This window comes from Tupaia chinensis, unplaced genomic scaffold, assembly GCF_000334495.1.
Source record: "Tupaia chinensis unplaced genomic scaffold, TupChi_1.0 Scaffold000184_1, whole genome shotgun sequence".
Lineage (NCBI taxonomy): Eukaryota > Metazoa > Chordata > Mammalia > Scandentia > Tupaiidae > Tupaia > Tupaia belangeri.
This window is the reverse complement of record NW_006159659.1, coordinates 5,352,836-5,373,969: the sequence shown is the minus strand read 5'-3', so window position 1 is coordinate 5,373,969 and position 21,134 is coordinate 5,352,836. Positions and strand designations below refer to the sequence as shown.

The 21,134-nt window shown below is 40.8% G+C and overlaps 1 protein-coding gene across 1 annotated transcript in view; it reads right to left on the bottom strand.

The window, feature by feature from the left end:
- Positions 1–21,134, bottom strand: part of IGF2BP3 (insulin like growth factor 2 mRNA binding protein 3) — a gene marked incomplete at its 5' end in the record, with an annotated part of 185,449 nt that overhangs the window by 6,428 nt on the left and 157,887 nt on the right. Inside the window, 2 exons of the mRNA XM_014587132.2 lie at positions 5,053–5,169; positions 20,618–20,743. Of these exons, the coding sequence (XP_014442618.1) occupies positions 5,053–5,169; positions 20,618–20,743 (243 nt within the window). The remainder of the gene's footprint in view (positions 1–5,052; positions 5,170–20,617; positions 20,744–21,134) is intronic.

The window sequence follows — 21,134 nt, the reverse complement described above, 5'->3', positions numbered from 1 at the left end:
ACTCTAGATTGCTGAACCCCTTTTATAGAATTTAGAAAGAAACTTGGTTTATTTCATGAGCTGCTTTTACATGTTTTATTTTTTGCTAAATTCAAAAATATAAGACTCTTAATTCCAGTGTGCTCACTGGAGTAACAAGAAGTAAACAATAATTGAGAAAGAGAAACACAAACTCAGACTTTTCTGTTTTTAGAATTTGTGAAGTTGAAAAGCCCAGAATGGGGAAATGGTACAGAAACTGCTGAAGGGAGAGGGAACAAGCATTCTCCTGGAGTTACATTAAGAGAGGATTTGGGGGGATCAGAGGTAGGGTAATGGTTAAGGCACTAGACTCCCACATGGCCAACCATAGTTCAAGTCCTAGACCTGGTGGTTGGAAAATCATGCTGAGTGTGTGTATGTGTTATGCCTGAAATCCTGAGAGGAGAATGGAGAAGAAAGGATTGTGGCATGGCCATCCCCTGGGGAGGAGGGGGATGATTTCTCACTTTCCCTGTCTGTCTCTCTCCAGTGAGCACATGTACCCTTTGGCAAAAACCTAAAACAAAAACAAAACAAAAAACACAAAGAATTTTGGTGCCCAGCTAGAAGTCCTCTTTTTTCCTTTTTAATTCAGTTGTTAGCAACAAAAGGAGTCATTTTAAAGAAAAAAAGTTGTTGGAAATTGCTGTGCAAGAATCAGATTTATTCTTGTCGGGTGAGGGAGAAGCAGCTGCCATGGTAGTTAAGGCTCTGGATTCCCACATGGGTGATTGTGGTTCAAGTCCTGGACTAGTGGCTTGAAAATCACACTGGCATGTGGTACCCAAAATCCTGAGAGGAGAATGAAGGAGAAGAGACTGTGGCATGGCCCCCCCCCCCCCCCACGGGGGAGAGGGGATGCCTTCTCTCTCTCTCTCTCTCTCTCTCTCTTACCCTAGCAAAACAGAAAAAATAGAAAAGGGCTGGCCCCATTAAGTCTAGTATGTTAAGGGATCTGAATTCCATATGGGCTGGCTGCAGTTCAAATCCAGTCGTGGCCTCTGGAAAAACATGCTGAGTACATATGCATACATGCCCAATGAAATAAGTGATTGTAACATGACCACACCTCACTGACAGGTGTTTTCTCCTCCCTTTCTGTTTCTGTGTGTCTCATCCTCTGGCAATTAAGAAAATACTTTTTTGCCAGAGGTCACATACACTCACCAAAAAGAGAGCGAGCAAAACAAAGCACCCTCCATGGAGCATGGCTGCACCACGACTGTCTCCATTTCTCCCTCCCTTTGGAGTATTGGGCACATACACCTGGCTGCCACATCTAGGACGAGACTCGAACAACCATGTGAGATCCATCAAGCCATGGGCTGGCCCCTTAAAATACATTATTAAGCTATAAGAACGGTAAGCAAAAATGCAATAAAAAGTAACCCCAATGCTACTACTCAAGATGATCACTGTCAATTACTTCAGTCTTCTAGACCTTTCTCAGCACGTTAAGATTAGAAATTTTTAAAGGTCTTCATTATTTTATTTTTTAAGAGAAATTTTTGCTACAGGGTGTGTGCACTTGCTACAGACACAGACAGATAGACAGACAGACAGAAAGTGAGAAATCATCCCCTAGGGGGGATGACCATGACACAATCCCTTCTCCATTCTCCTCTGGGAATTTGGGCACGCACTTACTCAAAATGTGGTTGACTATGTGGGAGTTCAGCAACATAACCATTAGTCCATCTGCTGGCCCTAAAAAAGGACTTTATTTATCTAGAGAGGTGTTTTCTCTAGGGTATATGTGCTCCCAAGAGAAAGAGAGAGACACACAGTGAGACGGAAAGTGAGAAATCACCTCCCGGGGGGATGGCCACACCACGATCCCTTTTCCTGAGATCTAGGGCATACATGTACATGTGCCCAGTGTGAGTTTGAAGCCACCAGGTCTGGGACTCAAACTGCAGTCAGCCATATGGGAGTCCAGTGACATAACCACTAAGCCATCTGCTGATCACAAGGTCTTTATTTTTAATGAACTCATGCTTTCTCTCTCATTTGAAATAAAACTAACACTTTTGTCACCTAACGCCAAACCGATACTATTTCTTTTTTATTTTTGGAGAGGTTTTTGCTATAAGGTGTGTGTACTTGCCAGAAAGACAGAAAGTGAGAAATCATCCCACAAGGGGGATGGCCACACCGCAATCCCTTCCCCCCCATTCTCCTCTCAGGACCTTGGGCACACACACACACGTGCCTGGTGTGAGTGTAAGCCACCGGTTCCAGGACTTGAATCGTAGTCGACTACATGGGAGTTCAGTGACATAACCAGTATGCCATCTGCTGGTCCCAAACTGATACTATTTCTGCTTTATACTGGGCACTGACTAATCTTGAACCTATAACACAAGCAAATAGGGCCAGCCCCCTAGCATGGCAGTTATTTCCTGTACACATGTAGTCAGAAAATTCACCAGGCACATGTGATTTCTCACTTCCCCTCTCTTTGCTGAGTGATGTGCCCTATGGATAAAACCTTAAACAAACAAACAAACAAACAAAAAACTATTAACACTGGTGATAGAAGGCCAGGGCTAAGGGCACTCACATTGAAGTTAGGAATATAAATTGCTATAGTTTTTAAAAACTTGAGGGACCAGCAGTTAGCTTAATGGCTATGTTGCTGGACTCCCATGTAATCAACTACGGTTTGAGGCCTGGACCGGGTGGCTTAAAACTTACGCTGGGTACGTGTGCGTGCGTACCCAAGATCCCAAGAGAAGAATGGAGAAGGGAATGCGGAGTGGTCATCCCCCCCCAGGAGGGTGATTTCTTGATTTCTGTCTCTCTGTCTGTCTTTCTGGCAAGCACATGAGCCCTATAGCAAAAACCTTTCCCCCTTCCCAAAAACAAAAACAAAAAACTTGGAAACACATGCCCTTTGACCTACATATTTCTGTAAACTTATGTTACAGGAATAAGGCTATATGTAATAGTTCTGCTAAAAGAATTTATCACTGCACTATATGCAAGATACATTAGAAACGATGTAAGGTCAAATAAGTGAACACAAGTTTTAGAATAGAACACAAGTGATTATATAGTATTTGGTACCAAATATTATATACTTAATAAGGCTTATATAAGTTTGGATAGAAGTAAAATCTATACCAAAATGTTAAGAGTGGTGGTGAATTTTTTAGGTTTATGTGTCAAGACTTTTTGGAAACAAACATTTTTCAACCTCATTAAGACACTTCCACGGAAGCCAGGTAGATTGAGAATGAGCCTCTAGCACCCACCAATTCTTGCTCATGCAGTAATCATGGCAGTTCTCCCCAGATGGATCTACTAGGTTCTATTTGTGTATATGAGCATGTACCCAGGATTTATATTTCACTCATTCACCAGAAAACTAGCAGGAGAGTAAAGCTGATTCACAACTGGATCATTTACCAGTCTTTTCCTTTACTCACCTATTTATTCTGACTGAATTTCCTGTTCACGTATCTTTTTACCTTTTGCCGCCAAGAGAGTATGAGGGCTACTTCTTTGGGTTATTATTAGTTTACCTACAGTAAAATTCACTATTCAGGTGTTCATTTGTGTGAGGTGATGAACGTGTAGCCATGTAACCACCACCACAATAAAAATACAGGACAGTTCCATCCCTTCACCCCCCAACAAATTCCCTCATGCCGCCTCATTATTTCCCACCCCATTCCACCTCCAGGTCTTACCAATCACTCCACCTCCAGGTCTTACCAATCACTCATGTGTTCGCTAACCCTGTAGTTCTTGCCTTTCCCAGAATTGTCATAAATGGACTCATACAATATGTACTCTTTTGAAACTTCATTCTTTTAGCACAATAAATGATATTTTTTCCAAATTGTTGGATCGAGAGTTAGCTGACTGCTTAATGTATTTATTGTATAGATGGACCACACTTTATCCATTCACCAGCTGAAGAACACTTGATTTCTTACTTTGTGATAATTACCAATAGAGATGTTATAAAGATTGAAATACAGGTTAGCTAAGTTTTTATTCCTCTTGTGAAATACCCAGGAATGGAATATATTGGTTGTATGGTAAGTGTACTACGTTCTTTTAAATGTATCTGTTTAGAAAAAGTTTTCTGGAAGAAAGCTATCAGTATATCCAGGCTTTGTTAACCTTTTCTTTAAAACAGAATGACGCATATGTTTAATATTGTCTCAGCACATCAAAATATACTCTTCTAGACCAGTTGGTGGTGCAGTGGTTAAGGTACCTGGATCCCACCTGGCTAACTGTGCCATTCAAGTCCTGGACCTAGTGGACTGAAAGAACATGCTGGGTGCGTGCGTGCGTGCGCGTGTGTGTGTCCAAAATCTGTGAAGGAGAAGGAATTCTGGTGTGAAACCACCCCCTCCAGCAAAGATGTACAACCTCTGGCAAACTAAACCAACCAAACAAAAAAGACAATACATGTGTATATAGACTCTCTAGAACACACAATGGTCTGTTACAGCAGAACTCATCTGTTGTCTTCTGTGTGTTAGTTCCCCCCGCCTTCCCCCACAACAATGAACACTGAGCTGACAACACATGGACTATACTTCCCAACTGCCCCTTGGGCCCCATCTGGCTGAGTCTGAGTACTGGAACAGAGGGAGAGAGAGCCACAGCAGCTACCTGAAAATGTCCTCAACAGAAAGGCTCTCATTGTGTCCTCCTCTCCTCCTGGATGAACAATAGAACTGACTGCTGGAGCACTGAGAGGTGTCATCTGGGGACTCTGAGGGACCAAGCCCCCTTGAAGATGATGAGCTAGACAGAACTTGGGTCCAAGGACTTGGAGGCACGGCAGTCACCTTCTAGCCTTGGATTGCTCATCTCCAGACTGCCTTTTTGGGAAGGGATGCTAACTCACCTCATCTAAGCCAGTGTGGTTTGAGATTTTTTTGCCACACCCTCATGTAATGCTAATACAGTCTTCAGTTCAGACTTTAAAAGGGCATAAAGAGGAATGTTTCTGGAACTTACTTGACACTTAAAGAACCAAGAGAGTGCCAGCTGACATCACAGTACCTTGATCGAAGCTCCTGCAAATCGAGAAAGCTGTTTGATGTGTTGGCCCTGCTTGCCGATAATGGCGCCAACAGATAGGGCTGGGATAAACAGGTGAACAGTCTCCGTTTCTGATTGCTGTGAGAAAAGATAGCCAGGATATTTATTTGCATGTTTTGCCACAAATCAGTCTTATTTGGCTTTGGGACAGGTACATTGTCATACAGTAAGAACACTAGGAGAGTTTTAGTAAATACTAACAGGTCAAGAATATCTCATATATTCATCCTCAAGACCCTGGTATTTAAAATGTCACTTTTCGGGACCAGCAGGTGGCATGGTGGTTAAGGTACTGGACACTCCCGCATGGTCAACAACAGTTCAAGTCCCAGACCTGGTGGCTTGCTTTCTCACTTACTCGCTCTCTCACTTGTTCTCTCTCTCTCTCTCTGTGCATGTGCATCCGGTCAAATGAAAATAAATGAATGAATAAATAAGACTTTAAATAAATAAAAATGTCACTTTTCCTTCCATAATTTTTTTACACTTTATACTGTGTAACAGATGAAGAGATACGTAGCCATTATAAAGTTGAAACAGCAGAGAGGGACAAGACTGTTAAAAGTTAAGTAAGATCTCCACTCCCCCCATCACTTTATCCAAGGAGATTCTTGACAAGTATGTGAAATTCTGGGCTATGTATCAATGAACACAACGGCATTCAAAAACGCCAGCTCCACACCTTACCCATGTAGCCTTCACTTCTTCAATGCTTAACACAGGAAGCATATATGTAACATGTAGTGGAACATTCTCTATGAGAAAAAACTCCTAAATCTCATTACGTGACTAAATCATGTGCAACCCTATGACCATCATTTAGTACTTAGCACACCTGAGCATAGGACAGGGTTAGAAGGGAACAGACTCACTTTAGTAGTAAAATGCCAGGTTTTCTCACAATTCCTCTCATCCCTACCTTCCCTTTGCATTTTACACATGAACAAACTAGAAAACATTTTGAAGGCTAACACCTGGGTTATTCATAAATGAGTATTATCTGTTCCTTCACTTCTTCCCACCTCAAGCCAACTGTGCCCTTCCTGAATCATCTTTCAAATAGTCATGCTTGCAGGGCTAAAGGACATATTTACTCACGAGAACAGTTCACAGTGGCTGGGTTCCTAAAAAGACCAATTCAAGGCTCAGTAATGTTACCATGCACTAAGAGATAAAATGCAGAAGCAGCACACATATTCACACAGTTTACTTTGCAACCTCCTAACAGTCATAAGAAAAATGCTTCCAAGGATGACTGAGTCCCAAGAAATGTGTTCCAAGAAATGTTGAAAGAGGAACCACATGGAACAAAACATGTAAAGCAATATATGTATTTATCAAATGAAGGAAAACTTTCTAGAGATGTTAGAAGATACTTTGTTTTCAAAATTTTACACAGGAATTAGCTGCTGAGAAACTTCACAGGAGCCTCTTAAATCTTCTTATATTGCTATGATAAAGGATTTTATGTATTTAATTCCTAAGTACTCAACCTATCAATACTAAATAGGTACACACATGGTCATAAAAAAGCTCCGGCCTAACATCCAATTTTTTAATCTAAATGATTTTCTCAAATTATTACGAAGTCTCAAACAAAAAATGCTTTCAAAAGTGGCAGAATAAGGGAACAAGCAGTTAGCATAATGACTATGTCGCTGGACTCCCACGTAGTCGACCGCAGTTCGAGTCCTGGACCTGGTGACTTAAAACTCACACTGGGCACGTGTGCGTGCGTGCCCAAAATCCCGAGAGGAGAATGGAGGAGAAGGGATTGCAGCGTGACCATCCCCCTGGGGGGTGATTTCTCGCTTTCTGTCTCTCTGTCTCTCTCTGTCTGGCAAGCACACACGCCCTATAGCGAAAACCTCTCCAAAAAAAAAAAAAAATGTGGCAGAACAAGAGAAATCTTTAGAAAATATGATTCTGAGTAGTTTTTAATGGTCAGATTCAATCTAATGTACAACTTGCCCAAATCTATACCATAGTATTTCATAATTGTGTAGTAATGTGTTTCCTGGGTATTGTTCCAGAAAGAATTTTATGCTGCTTACAAAATATCCATTATCTAGAAAGATAAAACAAAGGATGTGATGAAATAAGAGCACAGGGACCTGAATAGTGAAGATAAGATGAGGCCAAAAGTTTATTACACAAATCTAGCTCTATACTTCACAATAGTTAGAAAAAAAACCCCCAAAATCAGCCAGTTGCACGATTTTACCATGCCTACAAGGTAAAAACTATTCATTTGCTTAGTCAGAGGGACTTTTCCTCACATAGAATATCAGAGAACAACTTTGAAATAGCAGCAGAAAATCACTTGTGTAACAGGCACCCTCCTCAATAAGACCCTTCAGGAAAAGCCCCAGAACTCCAACCTGGAAAACATCAAAGCCTGCTGCTATGGGAAAGCCTCAAAAGCTGAACAAAAACACAATGATCCTTCTGACATAGTGATGAAAGGCTGTTGCTGTTTTTGTTTCGTTGATTATAGGGTTCAGGGGTAGTAGGAGGAGCAGTAACAAATCCAATATGAAGAATTAAGAATAAACTTAGGAGAAATGTGTGAAGCTTTGGGTAAGGCATAGTGGTTAATAGACAAGGACCAAAAGGATCCAATGTAACAGAAAGAAAGGGCAAATAATAAGGAAACAATGTGTGGGTTTTTTTTTTAAAAAGAATTATTTTATATTTATTATTATCATTGTTCAATTTGACCTGAGAGAGATAAGAGATTGTGGAGAAAGAGAGTGAGAAAGCAAGCTGCCAGGTCTAGGACTGAAACTGAAGTTGGCCATGTGGGTGTCCACCACTTTAACCATCATGCTACCTGCCAGACCCCCCTTTTTTCATTTTTTTTTTTTTTGAGAGGCTTTTGCTATAGGGTGCGTGCGCTCGCCAGACAGACAGAGACAGAGATAGAAAGCGAGAAATCACCCCCCCAGGGGGGATGGTCACGCCGCAATCCCTTCTCTCCGTTTTCCTCTCGGGATCTTGGGCACACACGCACACGTGCCCGGCGTGAGTTTAAGCTGCCAGGGCCGGGACTCGAACTGCGGTCGACTACATGGGAGACCAGCGACATAGCCATTATGCTAACTGCTGGTCCCCCTTTTTTTATTTTTAGTTTGCTACCAGGCACCTGATTTATGGAAGGATGACTATGCCTCAATCCCTTCCCTTCCAGTCTCCTCTCGGGATTCCTGGCACACATTCACACACATCAGAGTGTTTTCTCAGCTGCCAGTTCGGGACTCAAACTGCACAGCCAGCCATGTGGGATCCAGCTGTCCAACCACCACGCCACCTGCTTGCCCTCAATATATAGATCTTTTAAAATCTTATGGGCGTGGTGGCGCCCGCCCTATGGCAAAATCTTATACCAGATGAAAACAGAAGCAGGACTTACAGGATAGAAAACAGTTATTAGTAAACTACTGTTCTTCCAAGCAGCAGAAGATACCCTAGGTTGATGGGCAGTGGCATATACTCTTGGCAACAATGTCTGAGAGAAAAGTTGTCTTAGCAGATTTCAGAAGCTTGTTGAAGACGTACTGAACATCATACTGTTCCCTCTGTCCCTATTTCATATCTACCAAGCATCTCCCTGACCACAAATTACTTTTCGAGGAAATTTCCCTCTAGGCATATGAGGTAGCTCACATAAACATCCTGTTTGATGGTTATTACATTGGCTCTCAGCTACAGGTCATTCTTATATGGGATTCAGCATAATAAGCCATGATTTTAGGACTTGGACACCCCAGATAAGCAGTTGATTTCATTTTCATTTGCAAAACTAAGTAGCCAGAACCATGATGATAATAAATCTCTTCCACTGTGACTTTTAGACTCTGAGATCTAGCTTAAAAAAAGCCATCAGCATTTCTGGTCAGACATTCCTTACATTTAAATTCATGTTCTGGTACATTGTCTTGAACCTTCTCCCTAAACCCTTTCCTTGATACATTTTTTTTTGGGGGGTGGGGTGGGGGTGGGGGAGGATATTCAAAGGACACAAGCTGCTTCCCAATGGATTTCTGCCAGATGCCTATCGGCAAAACTTCCTTTGGACTTCTTGGCAGACTCTATGCTATAGCTTGAAATAACAGAAGAACAAAGCTGCTGAACTGAAAGTTTGCATAACTGGTGAAGTCTGCCAATGAGTAATTCCTAATCATCTATCGTGAAGAGATACAAGTATGAGCAAACAGTAAGGTTAAGTGTATTTACTTTGTGGGGAACAAACTCTAAGACATCACAAAGGCATGGAGACATGCATGCCAGCCAGCAAGATCAGCCTCCAGGAACCTGGAAGGACGCCAGTGTTTCCCTTTGGCTTATAAAATAAATACTCCTGGGGTTTTGTTTTTGTTTTTGTTTTTAAGTGGATTTTGGTCTGGAACTGAAACTAAGTTTACTCAGCTCCATGACCTGAACAGAATATTGAAGTCTTAAGGGAAAAAAAAAAAAATAGAGTGAGCCAAGGAAAGTTTTTCCCCATAACTAAGCACCAAGGCCTCTTAAAGACAATAGATGTATACAGGGAGTACTATTATTAAGTAGGAAACTGTTTACCAACAAAAGGGCTGTATCCACAAAGAGAAATTTTAAGGAAGAGAAATAAGAGACTCCATGAAATAGTCACTCATAAAATATTGTTCCCTAAAGGATACCTTTAACTAATAAAACATTTAAAAGTGCTCATCTTTCTTGCTTCCCTTCAGCAGAAAGTTAGCAATTTTAAGGTTGGACTATCATTCTGGAAACGTCTGGGAAGATTCCAAAGAGGGTATCAAAAGTATGAAGACAACAGCCCTTGGGCTTGTTTCTGCCAAACCGACTACGGGCTGCCAGGACCATCCAGTTCAGGCGACGTGCACTATGCCAATTCCAGCTCTTACTTTTTTACCAGCTGCCAATTCCCTCTTCCCTACTGTTTTGAGCATTTCTGAAAGGAGCATTTCCTGTCATTTATAAACGAGAAGTTTGCCAATTAAGTACTGCATGAGCCAGCTGCTGGGCAGAAACTAGAGACTTTTTGTCTTCTGGAAAAACCAACTCTTTGGCTCTATTGGAAAAATCAACTTGGCAAGTTCCAAGAACAGAATATTGTGGGGGGGGACTGGGGAGCTAAGTTTTGGAATGGAGCAGAGGCAAGGGAGTTATCTAAAGGCACGATGTATCATTCTACTTTCATGTTAAGAAGCAAGAAAATATGAGTAGAGAAATTAAACAATTCTAAAGGTAAGAAGTAGTACATAAAATGGAGTCAGTTTCTTTGAAACATTTAGTCATCAAAATCTACTTGTTGGCAGACAAGATACATTAAAAATAAAAGTAGAGGGCCAGATGGTAACACAAGGGTAAAACACCAGACCCACATGGGAAAGGTCCTGGGTTCACATCTTGGGACCTCCTTGAGAACGCTCTAGATGAATGCATGCCTGTAACCCAGGCCAGCTGAGCCAAGGGTTGATCACAGCATGAAGACCCTGTTGGGGTGCCTGTCTCTCTCTCTCTCATGGAATAAAGAAATAAGTTTTAAAAAATCAACTTGTGGCGTGGTGATTAAAGCACTGGACTCCCACATGGTTGACCACAGTTCAAGTCCTAGGCCTGGTGGCTTTGCTTTCTCACTCCCCTCCACCCTTGTCTCTTTCTGGTGAGTGCATGTGCCCTAGCAAATAAAAAATAATAAATAAAAGTAAATAAATAAAAAGACATTTTTAGACATTAAACAGATAATCTTGGTGAGTTACCTGACCTCTGTGAGCTTTTAAGGAATAAGCTTCCCATGAGCAAGTATAGATGCCAGAAAGCAGTGAGAGTATATTAAAGGTGCCAAGAGCAAATATCTGTCAACATTGAATTCTTGAACCCAGTTTTTAAAAAATGACATCATAGACCTTCGCAGACCTACATTACTATGTTCTTCAGCAAAAAGAAAATGAGGTCAAATGGAATGTAAGAAGCAATGATCAGAAACTGATGAGGCTTTGGTAAATTTAACTCTTGTCTCGAAAAACAATAGTTTATTTATATTTCAAAAAGTTATGACCAGGGCCAGATGGTGGTCTAGTGATAGGATATGAAACTGAGAGACTGACCTTCCTGGTAAGGTTCTGGGTTTGTGTCTGGAGACCTCCCTGAGTATGCCAGGCACGTGTGTGGCATAATCTAGGCCTGGCTGAAGCTGAGCGGGAACACGGCACATGGCACCAGGACCCTGGTGGGGATGCACATGCTCACATGCCTGTGTTCTCTCTCTTGTTCACGGAAGGAATCTGAACTTTTTAAAAATAAGTGGTGACCACTAAGTGTATGTAATAGATAAGCATTAACAATTTGGTTTTTGAAAAAGAATAAAGTGTAAAAATATTAATAGTGTATGCAAAGCTATCTCAACTAATTATTAGCTAACTGTCCTCCTTCCTCAGAAGTTATACATAAAAATCAAACTTATTAAAAAATCATTCCCTTATACTTTAAGCCAGAAAATGATCTGACAGCTACCTGAAAGTGGAATTTACTCTAAATGGTATGCAGAGACACAGTACAATTCTCTGAATAACGGTGTTTCCCCTATATGTTGATGAAAATAACCAGTGGTAATAGAATCTGGAACAGTTAATTTTCTCCCCAGAAATGTTAGATTCTCTTAGTTTTGTGAGAACTCAAAATCTTGCTTCCAGGGTCAACAGGTAGTGTGGAGGTTAAGGCACAAGATTCCCACATGGCCAACCAATTTCAAGTTCCAGACATAGCAACTTGAACATCACACGGAGCGTGTGTGTGTACATGTCCCAAACCCTTTGAAAACAAACAAAAAACTTGCTTCCTCTCTCTGAGAGATTTGTATTTTACAGGTAATAGTACTAAATCCAGTATCTATGTCCAACATCTACTCTCCTTAAGTAATAGGCCTTGACTTCAGTAGGCACTTGGCTAATCCTGTATTATTTTCCCCAGTTTCTCCTGTGACTAGACATAGCCACATGTTACATTCTAGCCAACGGTGATGCTAATGAGAGTATACAAAGTTGCCTGTGAGCAACACCAGTTTCTGACTCCTAGTCTTGGTGCTGGCTGGAGCTTCAGCAGTCACCCTGGGCCAGGAGGTGGGAAACAAAGCAGACAGGACCACCAGACCTAGACAATATGGCAGAATTACCTTGACTATCTACCTTTTTTCAATTTTAATTTTTTTATGTTTTTTTTTTTTCAATTTTGCTATAGGGCATGCACAATCACCAGAGAGAGAGAGAGAGACAGAGAGAATGTGAGAAAATAACCTGCCAGGTCTGGGACTTGAACTGTGGTCAGCCATGTGAGAGTCCAGTGCCCCAACCACCACATAACTTGCTGGCCCTGGCTGTCTACCTTTAATGCCATCTCATGAAAACAGGTAACTGTTTAGGTCAATTTTTTTTGCCTTGTAACAGCCAAATCTAATCCTGATACATTCAGCATGCCAAGATTCAGAAGAGTGGACAGCAGCCCACATAGAAATTTTGCCCATTATTTGCCTGAGTTGGAAAGACAGGTTGCAAAGGTAAAGCAGAAAGAGGGGCATATGTGAGTGGCTTATTTTCATGCTTATCTCAAATCTTTTTTCCCCAACCATTGGTGTTGATAGAAAATATTCTTTCCGCGGTTGGCCCCATAGACCAGTGGTTAAAGGGAGCTGGGTCCCATGTGGCCACACAATTCAAATCCTAGGCCTAGCAGCTTGAAAACTATGTTGGAATATGTGCCTGCATGCCCCAAATCTCCACAGGATTGAGAAATAGAGAAGAGACTGTGGTAGTGCTCCCCCACCACTCCATATCACTTCGTCTTTCCCTGGCACACACACATGCCCTCTGGAATAAAAAAAGAAAATACTCTTTTAAACATTTAAGCCCCCACCTCCCATGGACCAGTACACATCTCTTGTTGAACAGTAGCTCTTGACAATGAATGAGCAGCAAAAATAAACAAACAACAACAAAAAAATAAAAAAAAAACCTCTCCTAATGACGTTTATTAAAAAGACATATTTTTGAACTTTTACCTGCTCCTACCAAGATTTTATTAAGTGGGGCACAGGTTCCTAACCAGTTAGGAAACAGACCAGCTACTGTTGGCCTTGGCTATACCTCGGAGACATCTGGGAGCTTTCGAAAATGATGTCTGTGCCTCATCCCTAGCCCCAGGATCTTAATCTCGGGGAAAGTTCTAATCTAACTGTGGAAGAACATGTTTTCCCCTTGTAAGGCAGGAAAACATGAATGCTTTGCTTTACAGAGAACTCAACTAATGAATGTAAAAGAAGAATTAAAAATAGCAATATATGATCTGGGCAAATGCCAGCAATGGATATTAAACCTAGTGGGGGAAAAAATCACTAGGGAGAAGATGCACATTCTCCAAGTACTACTTATTACTTATTTTTGAATCACAACTAGAATTGTATCTTCACAATTGAGAAATCTGACAAACACCACTTTAATACGATTACACTTAACATGACCAATGGGACAAACTGGCATCACTTGCCCCCTGATGTGATGTCCTTGCCCCCACAAGGGAATATCATCTGAACCTAACTGAGCAGAGGCAATCAGACAAATCTAAATTAAGGGGTAAACTACAAACCAATGGCTTAGATTTTTCAAAAAAGGCAATGCCATAAAGAAGAAAAAGAGGAGGCAGCTGAGGAAGTGTAGACATGTATATATGGATTGCATATTAAATAACAGCACTGGACATTTGAGCTGTGAGCAATCCCTTTCAGGGGTGCCAAGACAACTGAAGAGTTTCTGCTCAGAATTCATCTCCAGACACCAAGATCCACCAGACTGGGAGAAAAATGGAACTGCAGAGAGATTGTAGATCACCTCCTCCTACACACTTCTGAACATTCAGATTTAACTTCAAGAAATTAGGAACAGGAACCAGCAGTTAGTGTAATGGCTATGTCGTTAGACTCCCATGTAGTAGACCGCAGTTCGAGTCCCAGACCTGGCAGCTTAAACTCACGCTGGGCGCATGTACGCCCGAGAGTAGAATGGAGGAGAAGGGATTGTGGCGTGGCCAAACTCCATGGGGGGTGATTTCTCGCTTTCTGTCTGTCTGTCTGTCTCTGTCTTTCTGACGAGTGCACGCGCCCTGTAGCAAAAATCTCTCAAAAAAAAAAAAAAAAAGAAGAAACGTATAGTTCATCAGAAATCAGAGACTAACGCAGAGACACAAGAAATATGAGAAAACAAGAAAATATCTCTCCCCCAAGGGAAAAAAACAACTCCTCATGCATGGACAGTACAATGGAAATGTCAGATAAAGAATTTAGAATATTCACAGTGACAAAGCTAACAGAGATCGCAAGAGAAGAGAGACAATGAACTCCAGAAGATGCAGGAGAAAAGAGTCAGTGAGTTCCAGGAGGTAGGGAAGTTATTGCATGAGTTGAAAGAGGAGATACACACCACAAAAAAGAATCAAAAGAAACTGTTAGAGGTGAAGGCTACAATACAGGAAATCAAAACCTCCCTTGAAAGTATTAAAAGCAAATTAGACCATGCAGAAGATCAAATCTCAGATGTAGAAGACAGAACCTCTGTCCTAGAAAAATTCACCAAAAAGAATGAGAAAACAACCCAACAAAATGAAAATAACATACAAGAAATATTAGATACCATTAAAAATCCAAACATCAGATAATCGGTATCCCAAAAGATGAAGAAACTAATATGGGCATTGATAATCTATTCCATAAATCCTGGAAGAAAACTAACCTATAGAGGCATTCAAATATCCAGACTCAAGAAATACACAGGACACCACCTAGAATCAATTCATGATCTTCTCAAGGCACATCATAGCCAGATTGACCAAAACCACAAACAAAGACAAGAATCTAAAATTGGTAAGAGAGAAACATCAAGTTACATACAAAGAATATCCCATCAGGCTAACATCGGACCTCTCATTGGAATCAATGTGAGCAAGGAAAGAATGGGAAAATATATTCAAAGTCTTGAGTAACAAGCAATTTCAACCAAGATTTTTATACCCGACAACATTATTCTTCATATGGAAAGAAATACAAAAACATTCTCAGATAAACAAAACCTAAAAGAAGTTACCAACACCAGTTCAGCTCTCCAAGAAGTTCCAAAGAGAGAGTTACATCAAGAAAAGTAAAGACACACAGAAATAAGAGTCAAAAAGAAAAAGAAAAAGAAAAAGGCCAAGTTAATGGTAGGGACAAGTCTGGATTTGAATGCTAACTTCCAGATTTTAAACGGAAAGAATGGACCGCAACAGAAGAGAGATTAATGACATGAGACTGAGCTGGTGAAATAAAATTTTATGACTTTTGACGAAAACATGATTGATTTTCTCCTATACTTTGTTTCCGGATTTAAGGATTTTTGTCTTGAGCTGTTGATAGGTTCATCTACTACTATTTGAATAGAATCCTAACCTTTCTCCCGGCTTTAAATCTTAAGCAAATTTCTCTTAACATTTTGTGATTTTAATTTATTAAAGCTAAAACTGCTTTTCTTGAAATTAAAAAATACATTAAAAATTACCTATTTAATGACTACAGTAAGCTATTTAGCCTCAGTTAGGTGCTACTTTACAGTATGTTCATACAACTCACTGAGTCTTATGCTTGAAGTCATATATGTGTTTACAAATACGTATGTATGTGTGTATGTATGTGTATGTATACATACACATACACACTGAACTTGCTATTGAAATTATTTAATTAAGGTTTTTTGGGGGTATATTAATAACATGTGGGGAAAAAAAAGAGGCATGGAAAGCAACCACAGATAACCAGAGACAGTGTGGAAGGGTGGGAAATGGCAGAGGGTGAGAAGTAGGGAATCAGGCGGGGGAGGGGGAATGCAAAATATATAAGAAACAAGAAAGGAAAAATTATTTGTAGATAATTACTATTAACAGTCATCTATAATTATTATGAAATTACTAAAAATATATTCCAAACATATATCCCAAGAACGAACTATATGTCTATGTCTTTGTAGATGGAAAAGGCAATTTAAAGGCCATATTTTTAACTCACAAAAGCAATAATTTCTTCCATTTTGAAGAAAAAGATAAAAAGGAAAAACTACATCTTTTTTTTAAGCTAATTTCCATCTATAATTCCTGACTTATTCTTTGAGGTCTAAATTAAAAGATGAAGTTAGCACTAGGTTAAACTCTACAGATAAAAAATCAAAATAAGATAATCATTTTTAGTGAATGCATTTACTATATACACAACTCGTCAAACATTCCACCCAAATAGATGATAGAACAGCCTTTATTCTTAGCACTTAATGTTTTGAGTGGTATCTCCTATGACAATTTAGAGAAATCTCCAGGTGTAAATGTAGGGATCTCATTACATGACTGCCTAGAATACATATAAAATGCCCACTGAACCTCTGTAAGATTGTGAACTTCTAAGACTGTTTGGGGCCAGCAGGTGGCATAGTTAAGGTACTGGACTCCCATATGGCTGACTGTGGTTAAAGTCCTGGACCTGATGGCTTGAAAATTATACTGGGCACATGTGTGTGCATGCCTTTAGGGATTTTAATCCCAGGATGAGAACAGAGAAGACTGTGGTGTGCTTGTCCCCACTAATGGGTGATTTCTCACTTTCCCTCTCACTGTCTGTCTCAGAAGAGTACACATGCCCTATGGAAAAAACCTTAAAAACAATGATCATCTCGGAACCAGCAGTTAGCGTAATGGCTAACGAGACTCCCATGTAGTCAGACTGCGGTTCAAGCCCCGGACCTGGTGGCTTAAACTCACGCCAGGCACGTGTGCGTGCATGCCCAAGATCCCAAGAGGAGAATGGAGGAGAAGCAATTGTGGTGTGGCCATACCCCCTGGGGGATGAGTTCTTGCTTTTTGTCTTTCTGTCTCTCTGGCAAGCGCACACGTCCTGTAGCAATAAAAAAACTCTCCAAAAAACCAAACAAACAATGATCATCTCATTTGCATTTTCCCCTTTAAGAATAAGCATGTTCTCTGTTTGTTCTCTAATCCAGCAGACTTAGGGTCCTCAGCTCTTGCCTTGTAAATTCCTCCTTTCCTGTTGGTCGTTTCTGTGTCTCTGTTCTCATTTGCTCTTTCTAATTGCACCCATTTCATTTTACGTAAATATCTCAGGAGAAGCAGAGATCACCCACCCCACTGAGATTTTCCTTACGTTTATTCTTGACTCACTTTTATTAAAGTAAGTATCACTGACCTCCTCCTTCCGTTCTTAAAATAAAACAAAATTGCTACTTGTTTAAGTCACTCAGACATCTGGGACTGTAAAAGTGCTTTGTAAATGTAAGTTCTTAATATGATCTTGTGTCTCTTAAAAAACATTCTCAAGGGGCCTGCAGGTAGCATGGTGGCCAGGGGCCCTGGACTCCCATGTGGCTGACCACGGTTCAAGTCCCAGACCTGGAGGCTTGCTTTCTCATTTTCTCTCTCTCTGTCTGTCTCTGGTCAAATTTAAAAAGAATAATAATAATGAGTAAAGTTAAATAAAATAATTCTAAGAAAAAAAATTCTCAGGACCAGCAGATGGTGTAATGGTTAAACTGCTGGACACCCATATAGCAGCCTATAGTTCAAGTCCCAGACCTGGCAGCTTAAAAACACGCCAGGCACGTGTGTGTGCCCAAAATCCTGAGAGGAGAAAGGAGAAGGGATTGCGGAGTGGCCATCCCCCCGAGGGTGATTTCTTACTTTCTGTAGGTCTCTCAAGCAAGCACATGTGCCCTATAGCAAAAATATCCCTCTAAAAATATTTTTAGAAGATTCTCAATTTTCCTAATGCAGGAACCCAATACATAGAACCATCCCATTAAATCAGGAAATTGACTAAGTCCAAAGAATCTTCATTTATGTATTATAAAAACAGCTACATAGCAATTCCGTTTAGGAATTTTTGCTGCTGAAGCATCCCTGTAAGGGTAAAAGACTGATGTCCGAGACTATTATGCTGCTGCTTGTAATTGAGAGGCTCTAATGAGTGGAGCATGGCAAGACACACCAGTAGGGACAGAGGAAAGAGTTAAAAAGACACCCCAATTTATAAAGGGGGATGTGGGGAAGAGAGGCAAGTACCCTGCCCAAAGAGAGCGCTAGCTGAGGGCAGAGAGCAGAAATATAAGTCAGATGCAAATGTCTCTAGTACAGAGTTACTTAATTGGCTCACTGTAGCTTTTAATTACCATTATTTACACAGATATGTCAAGTATACATCTGCCCGAAACTCAACCCTAGGACAAATGCAGTGATTCATTATAACACTCGTGGGCATATTAGCAGTTGAGTCTATCTACTCTCAAACTATAATTTTAGACTCATCCTTCCCCCTTCAAACTTTGTACATTATGAATTTTGTAGACATTATTGACAGAAACATTTGACCTGAAAGTCTTTAATAGAAAATTCATCTAGTTCAGTTTTTCCACTGTGAAGATGAGAAAACAAACTCGGAGTGAAGAGGAGTCTGAGCTTTGGTGACACAAACTCATGGTACAGCTGGGCTAGCCCTGGGCTCTGTCCAAGTCCCCTTTAGCATCAAAATACAGACATGTCAGTTATTTCAAATTGCCTCTAGCTGTGCTGGAAGGTCTTGAATAGTGTGTAACAAATCTAGTCACACTTAATGTTTGGTGCAAACTCTGGTGGATAGTCTGCAATTGATCATGTGGTTTCCCATCTCAACATACTATCAATAGAAATAGGAGGTGAGTTTCAGGAAAAGGCAGAAGCACATACTGTGACAAGGGCCCAGAACACTTATCAGTCCAGTGGGTTCAAGGACAGAAACAGGAAATTCTTTTTCATTTTTTAATTTATTTACCCACCTCTTCCATGAGCTAAAAAGAGAGAGTTCTTCCAATAAGGTGCAAAGGCCACGATCCACCCCCTGCCTCAGGCCAGCCCTGATAATGGGCCTAGTATGCTGACACACTCAAGGAGATGTCCAAACTTGAACCAGGAAACTTCCTAGGTGAGATTGCCTGGCAGGGTGTCACATTTTACCATTGTACCACCTTCTGGCCCCAGATTCTCATTCTTGAAGTGATAAAGCATGGAGAATCTCAGAAACTTGTTCTCTGCAGCATTTCAATGTCATTTTACTCTGCACATTCATTCTAGAGAGTGATATAATGGAATCTCCAGCCCATTCCACCTGGATATTTCTCCCCAATTGTTATAGGAGGTACCATTCAAAATATTAAATAAGAGAGCCAAACAAGAACAGAGCAATATCAAAACAAACTCATGAAGGAAGATCCTAGAATGTTCATTTTGCTTCACATGATCATACAATTCCAATTATCACTGATAATGCAACTGAATTACGAACTGCTTTCAGAATAACACATTGAATTAGGCATCTAATGTATCACAGATGTATCACAGTTATTTTCATGGTATTACCAGTTTCTTAAATCTGATTTCAGGAAAAATGCTATTCATAAAAAGCAAATATAAAAATGGATTCATTTCTTACATTATCTATCTACCTCTTTTTTTTTTTTTTTTGAGAGGTTTTTGCTATAGGGTGCATTCACTTGCCAAAAAGACAGAAAGAGAGACAAAAAGCGAGAAATCACCCCCTGGGGGGATAGCCACGCCACAATCCCTTCTCCTCCATACTCCTCTCGGGAGCTTGGGCACGAACACACATGCGCCTGGTGTGAGTTTAAGCCACCGGGTCCAGGACTCGAACCATGGTCAACTATATGGGAGTCCAGCGACATAGCCATTATGCCAACTGCTGGTCCCATATTTACCTCTTTTCAAAATAAATGAAATAAAAGCTGTTTAATGTTTGCACACACACACACACACACACACACACACACACACACATGCACAATAGAATTTGTGAGCAAAAGAAGTATCTTATATCACCAGCACAAATATTCAAAAACATGTCCACTCCTTGCTGACCTTTCAAAGCACTTAACTTCTAGCTGACAAAGATAAAGGAAGCCTTTTGAAAATCCTTCTTTCCCACCCGCCCCCCCCACCCCCCCGATTGCCAGAGTGGGTGTGCACTCACCAGAGAGAGGGGCTGGGATTTGAACCACAGTCAGTTGGCTATACAGGAACCTACTTCCTTAACCACCAGGCAACAGGGACAGTCCTAAAATCCTTTCTTTCAACATTTAAAAATAATCTCTCCTCCCTCCCCAAAGTCCCTAGCTTTTCTTTTAACATTTAAAAACACATGTGGATAACACTACCATTTAAACACTTCAAAATAACTCGTGTCTAGCCTACAAAAGGACGAAGAGGAAGGTCCTGTTGACACGACAGGAGAGTACGTGCCGACGCTAAAATGATGAGGGATCACACTGGAACCCATCAGGCTTTACATGAAGACTTTCCCAGTTAGCATCGGACGTCACGTCATTCCAGGACACTGAGGTCTGACTGCGACTACATCCCTCTCAACCATGAAGCAAGCCAAGGCCAGTTGTCTTACCTCGAACTGCGGGTAGGGAGGAGTCATCGCTGAAGGGGGTCCTGAGGTGGGAGGTGGTATCCCTGAAGTGGGTGGGAACAGACCCAAGGCATTCAGATTTAATCCAGGAATTAAATGTGCTTGAAGCTGCAACAGTAAAAAGGTCTCTTAATTTGAAAATTTTTAAAAAATCAAAGGAAAGGGAGCTTTTTAAGTGACACACTCAGACTGTGACCTTATCTAGTAAGAAAAAAAAAATCTTAAGACTCAAATTTTAGAACAAAGCAGATGTTTCCAGTGAATATACTTGTGCACACAACTTCTGTTGGTATGTTTATATCTCCATGCTGGTTTGTCCCCTCCTTGATACACAACTGCACAGAGGTGTCTTGGGGAAGGCAATGCAGCTTCCTGCCCCTCACCACCCACTCATGGTGCTTAGACAAAAATGCACTCTGTAGACTACGGGCACACCGTAAATTAGACTGATATCTTGTAGTAGCTGAAGAGATAAACAAATGGGATTCCTTCACTGAAA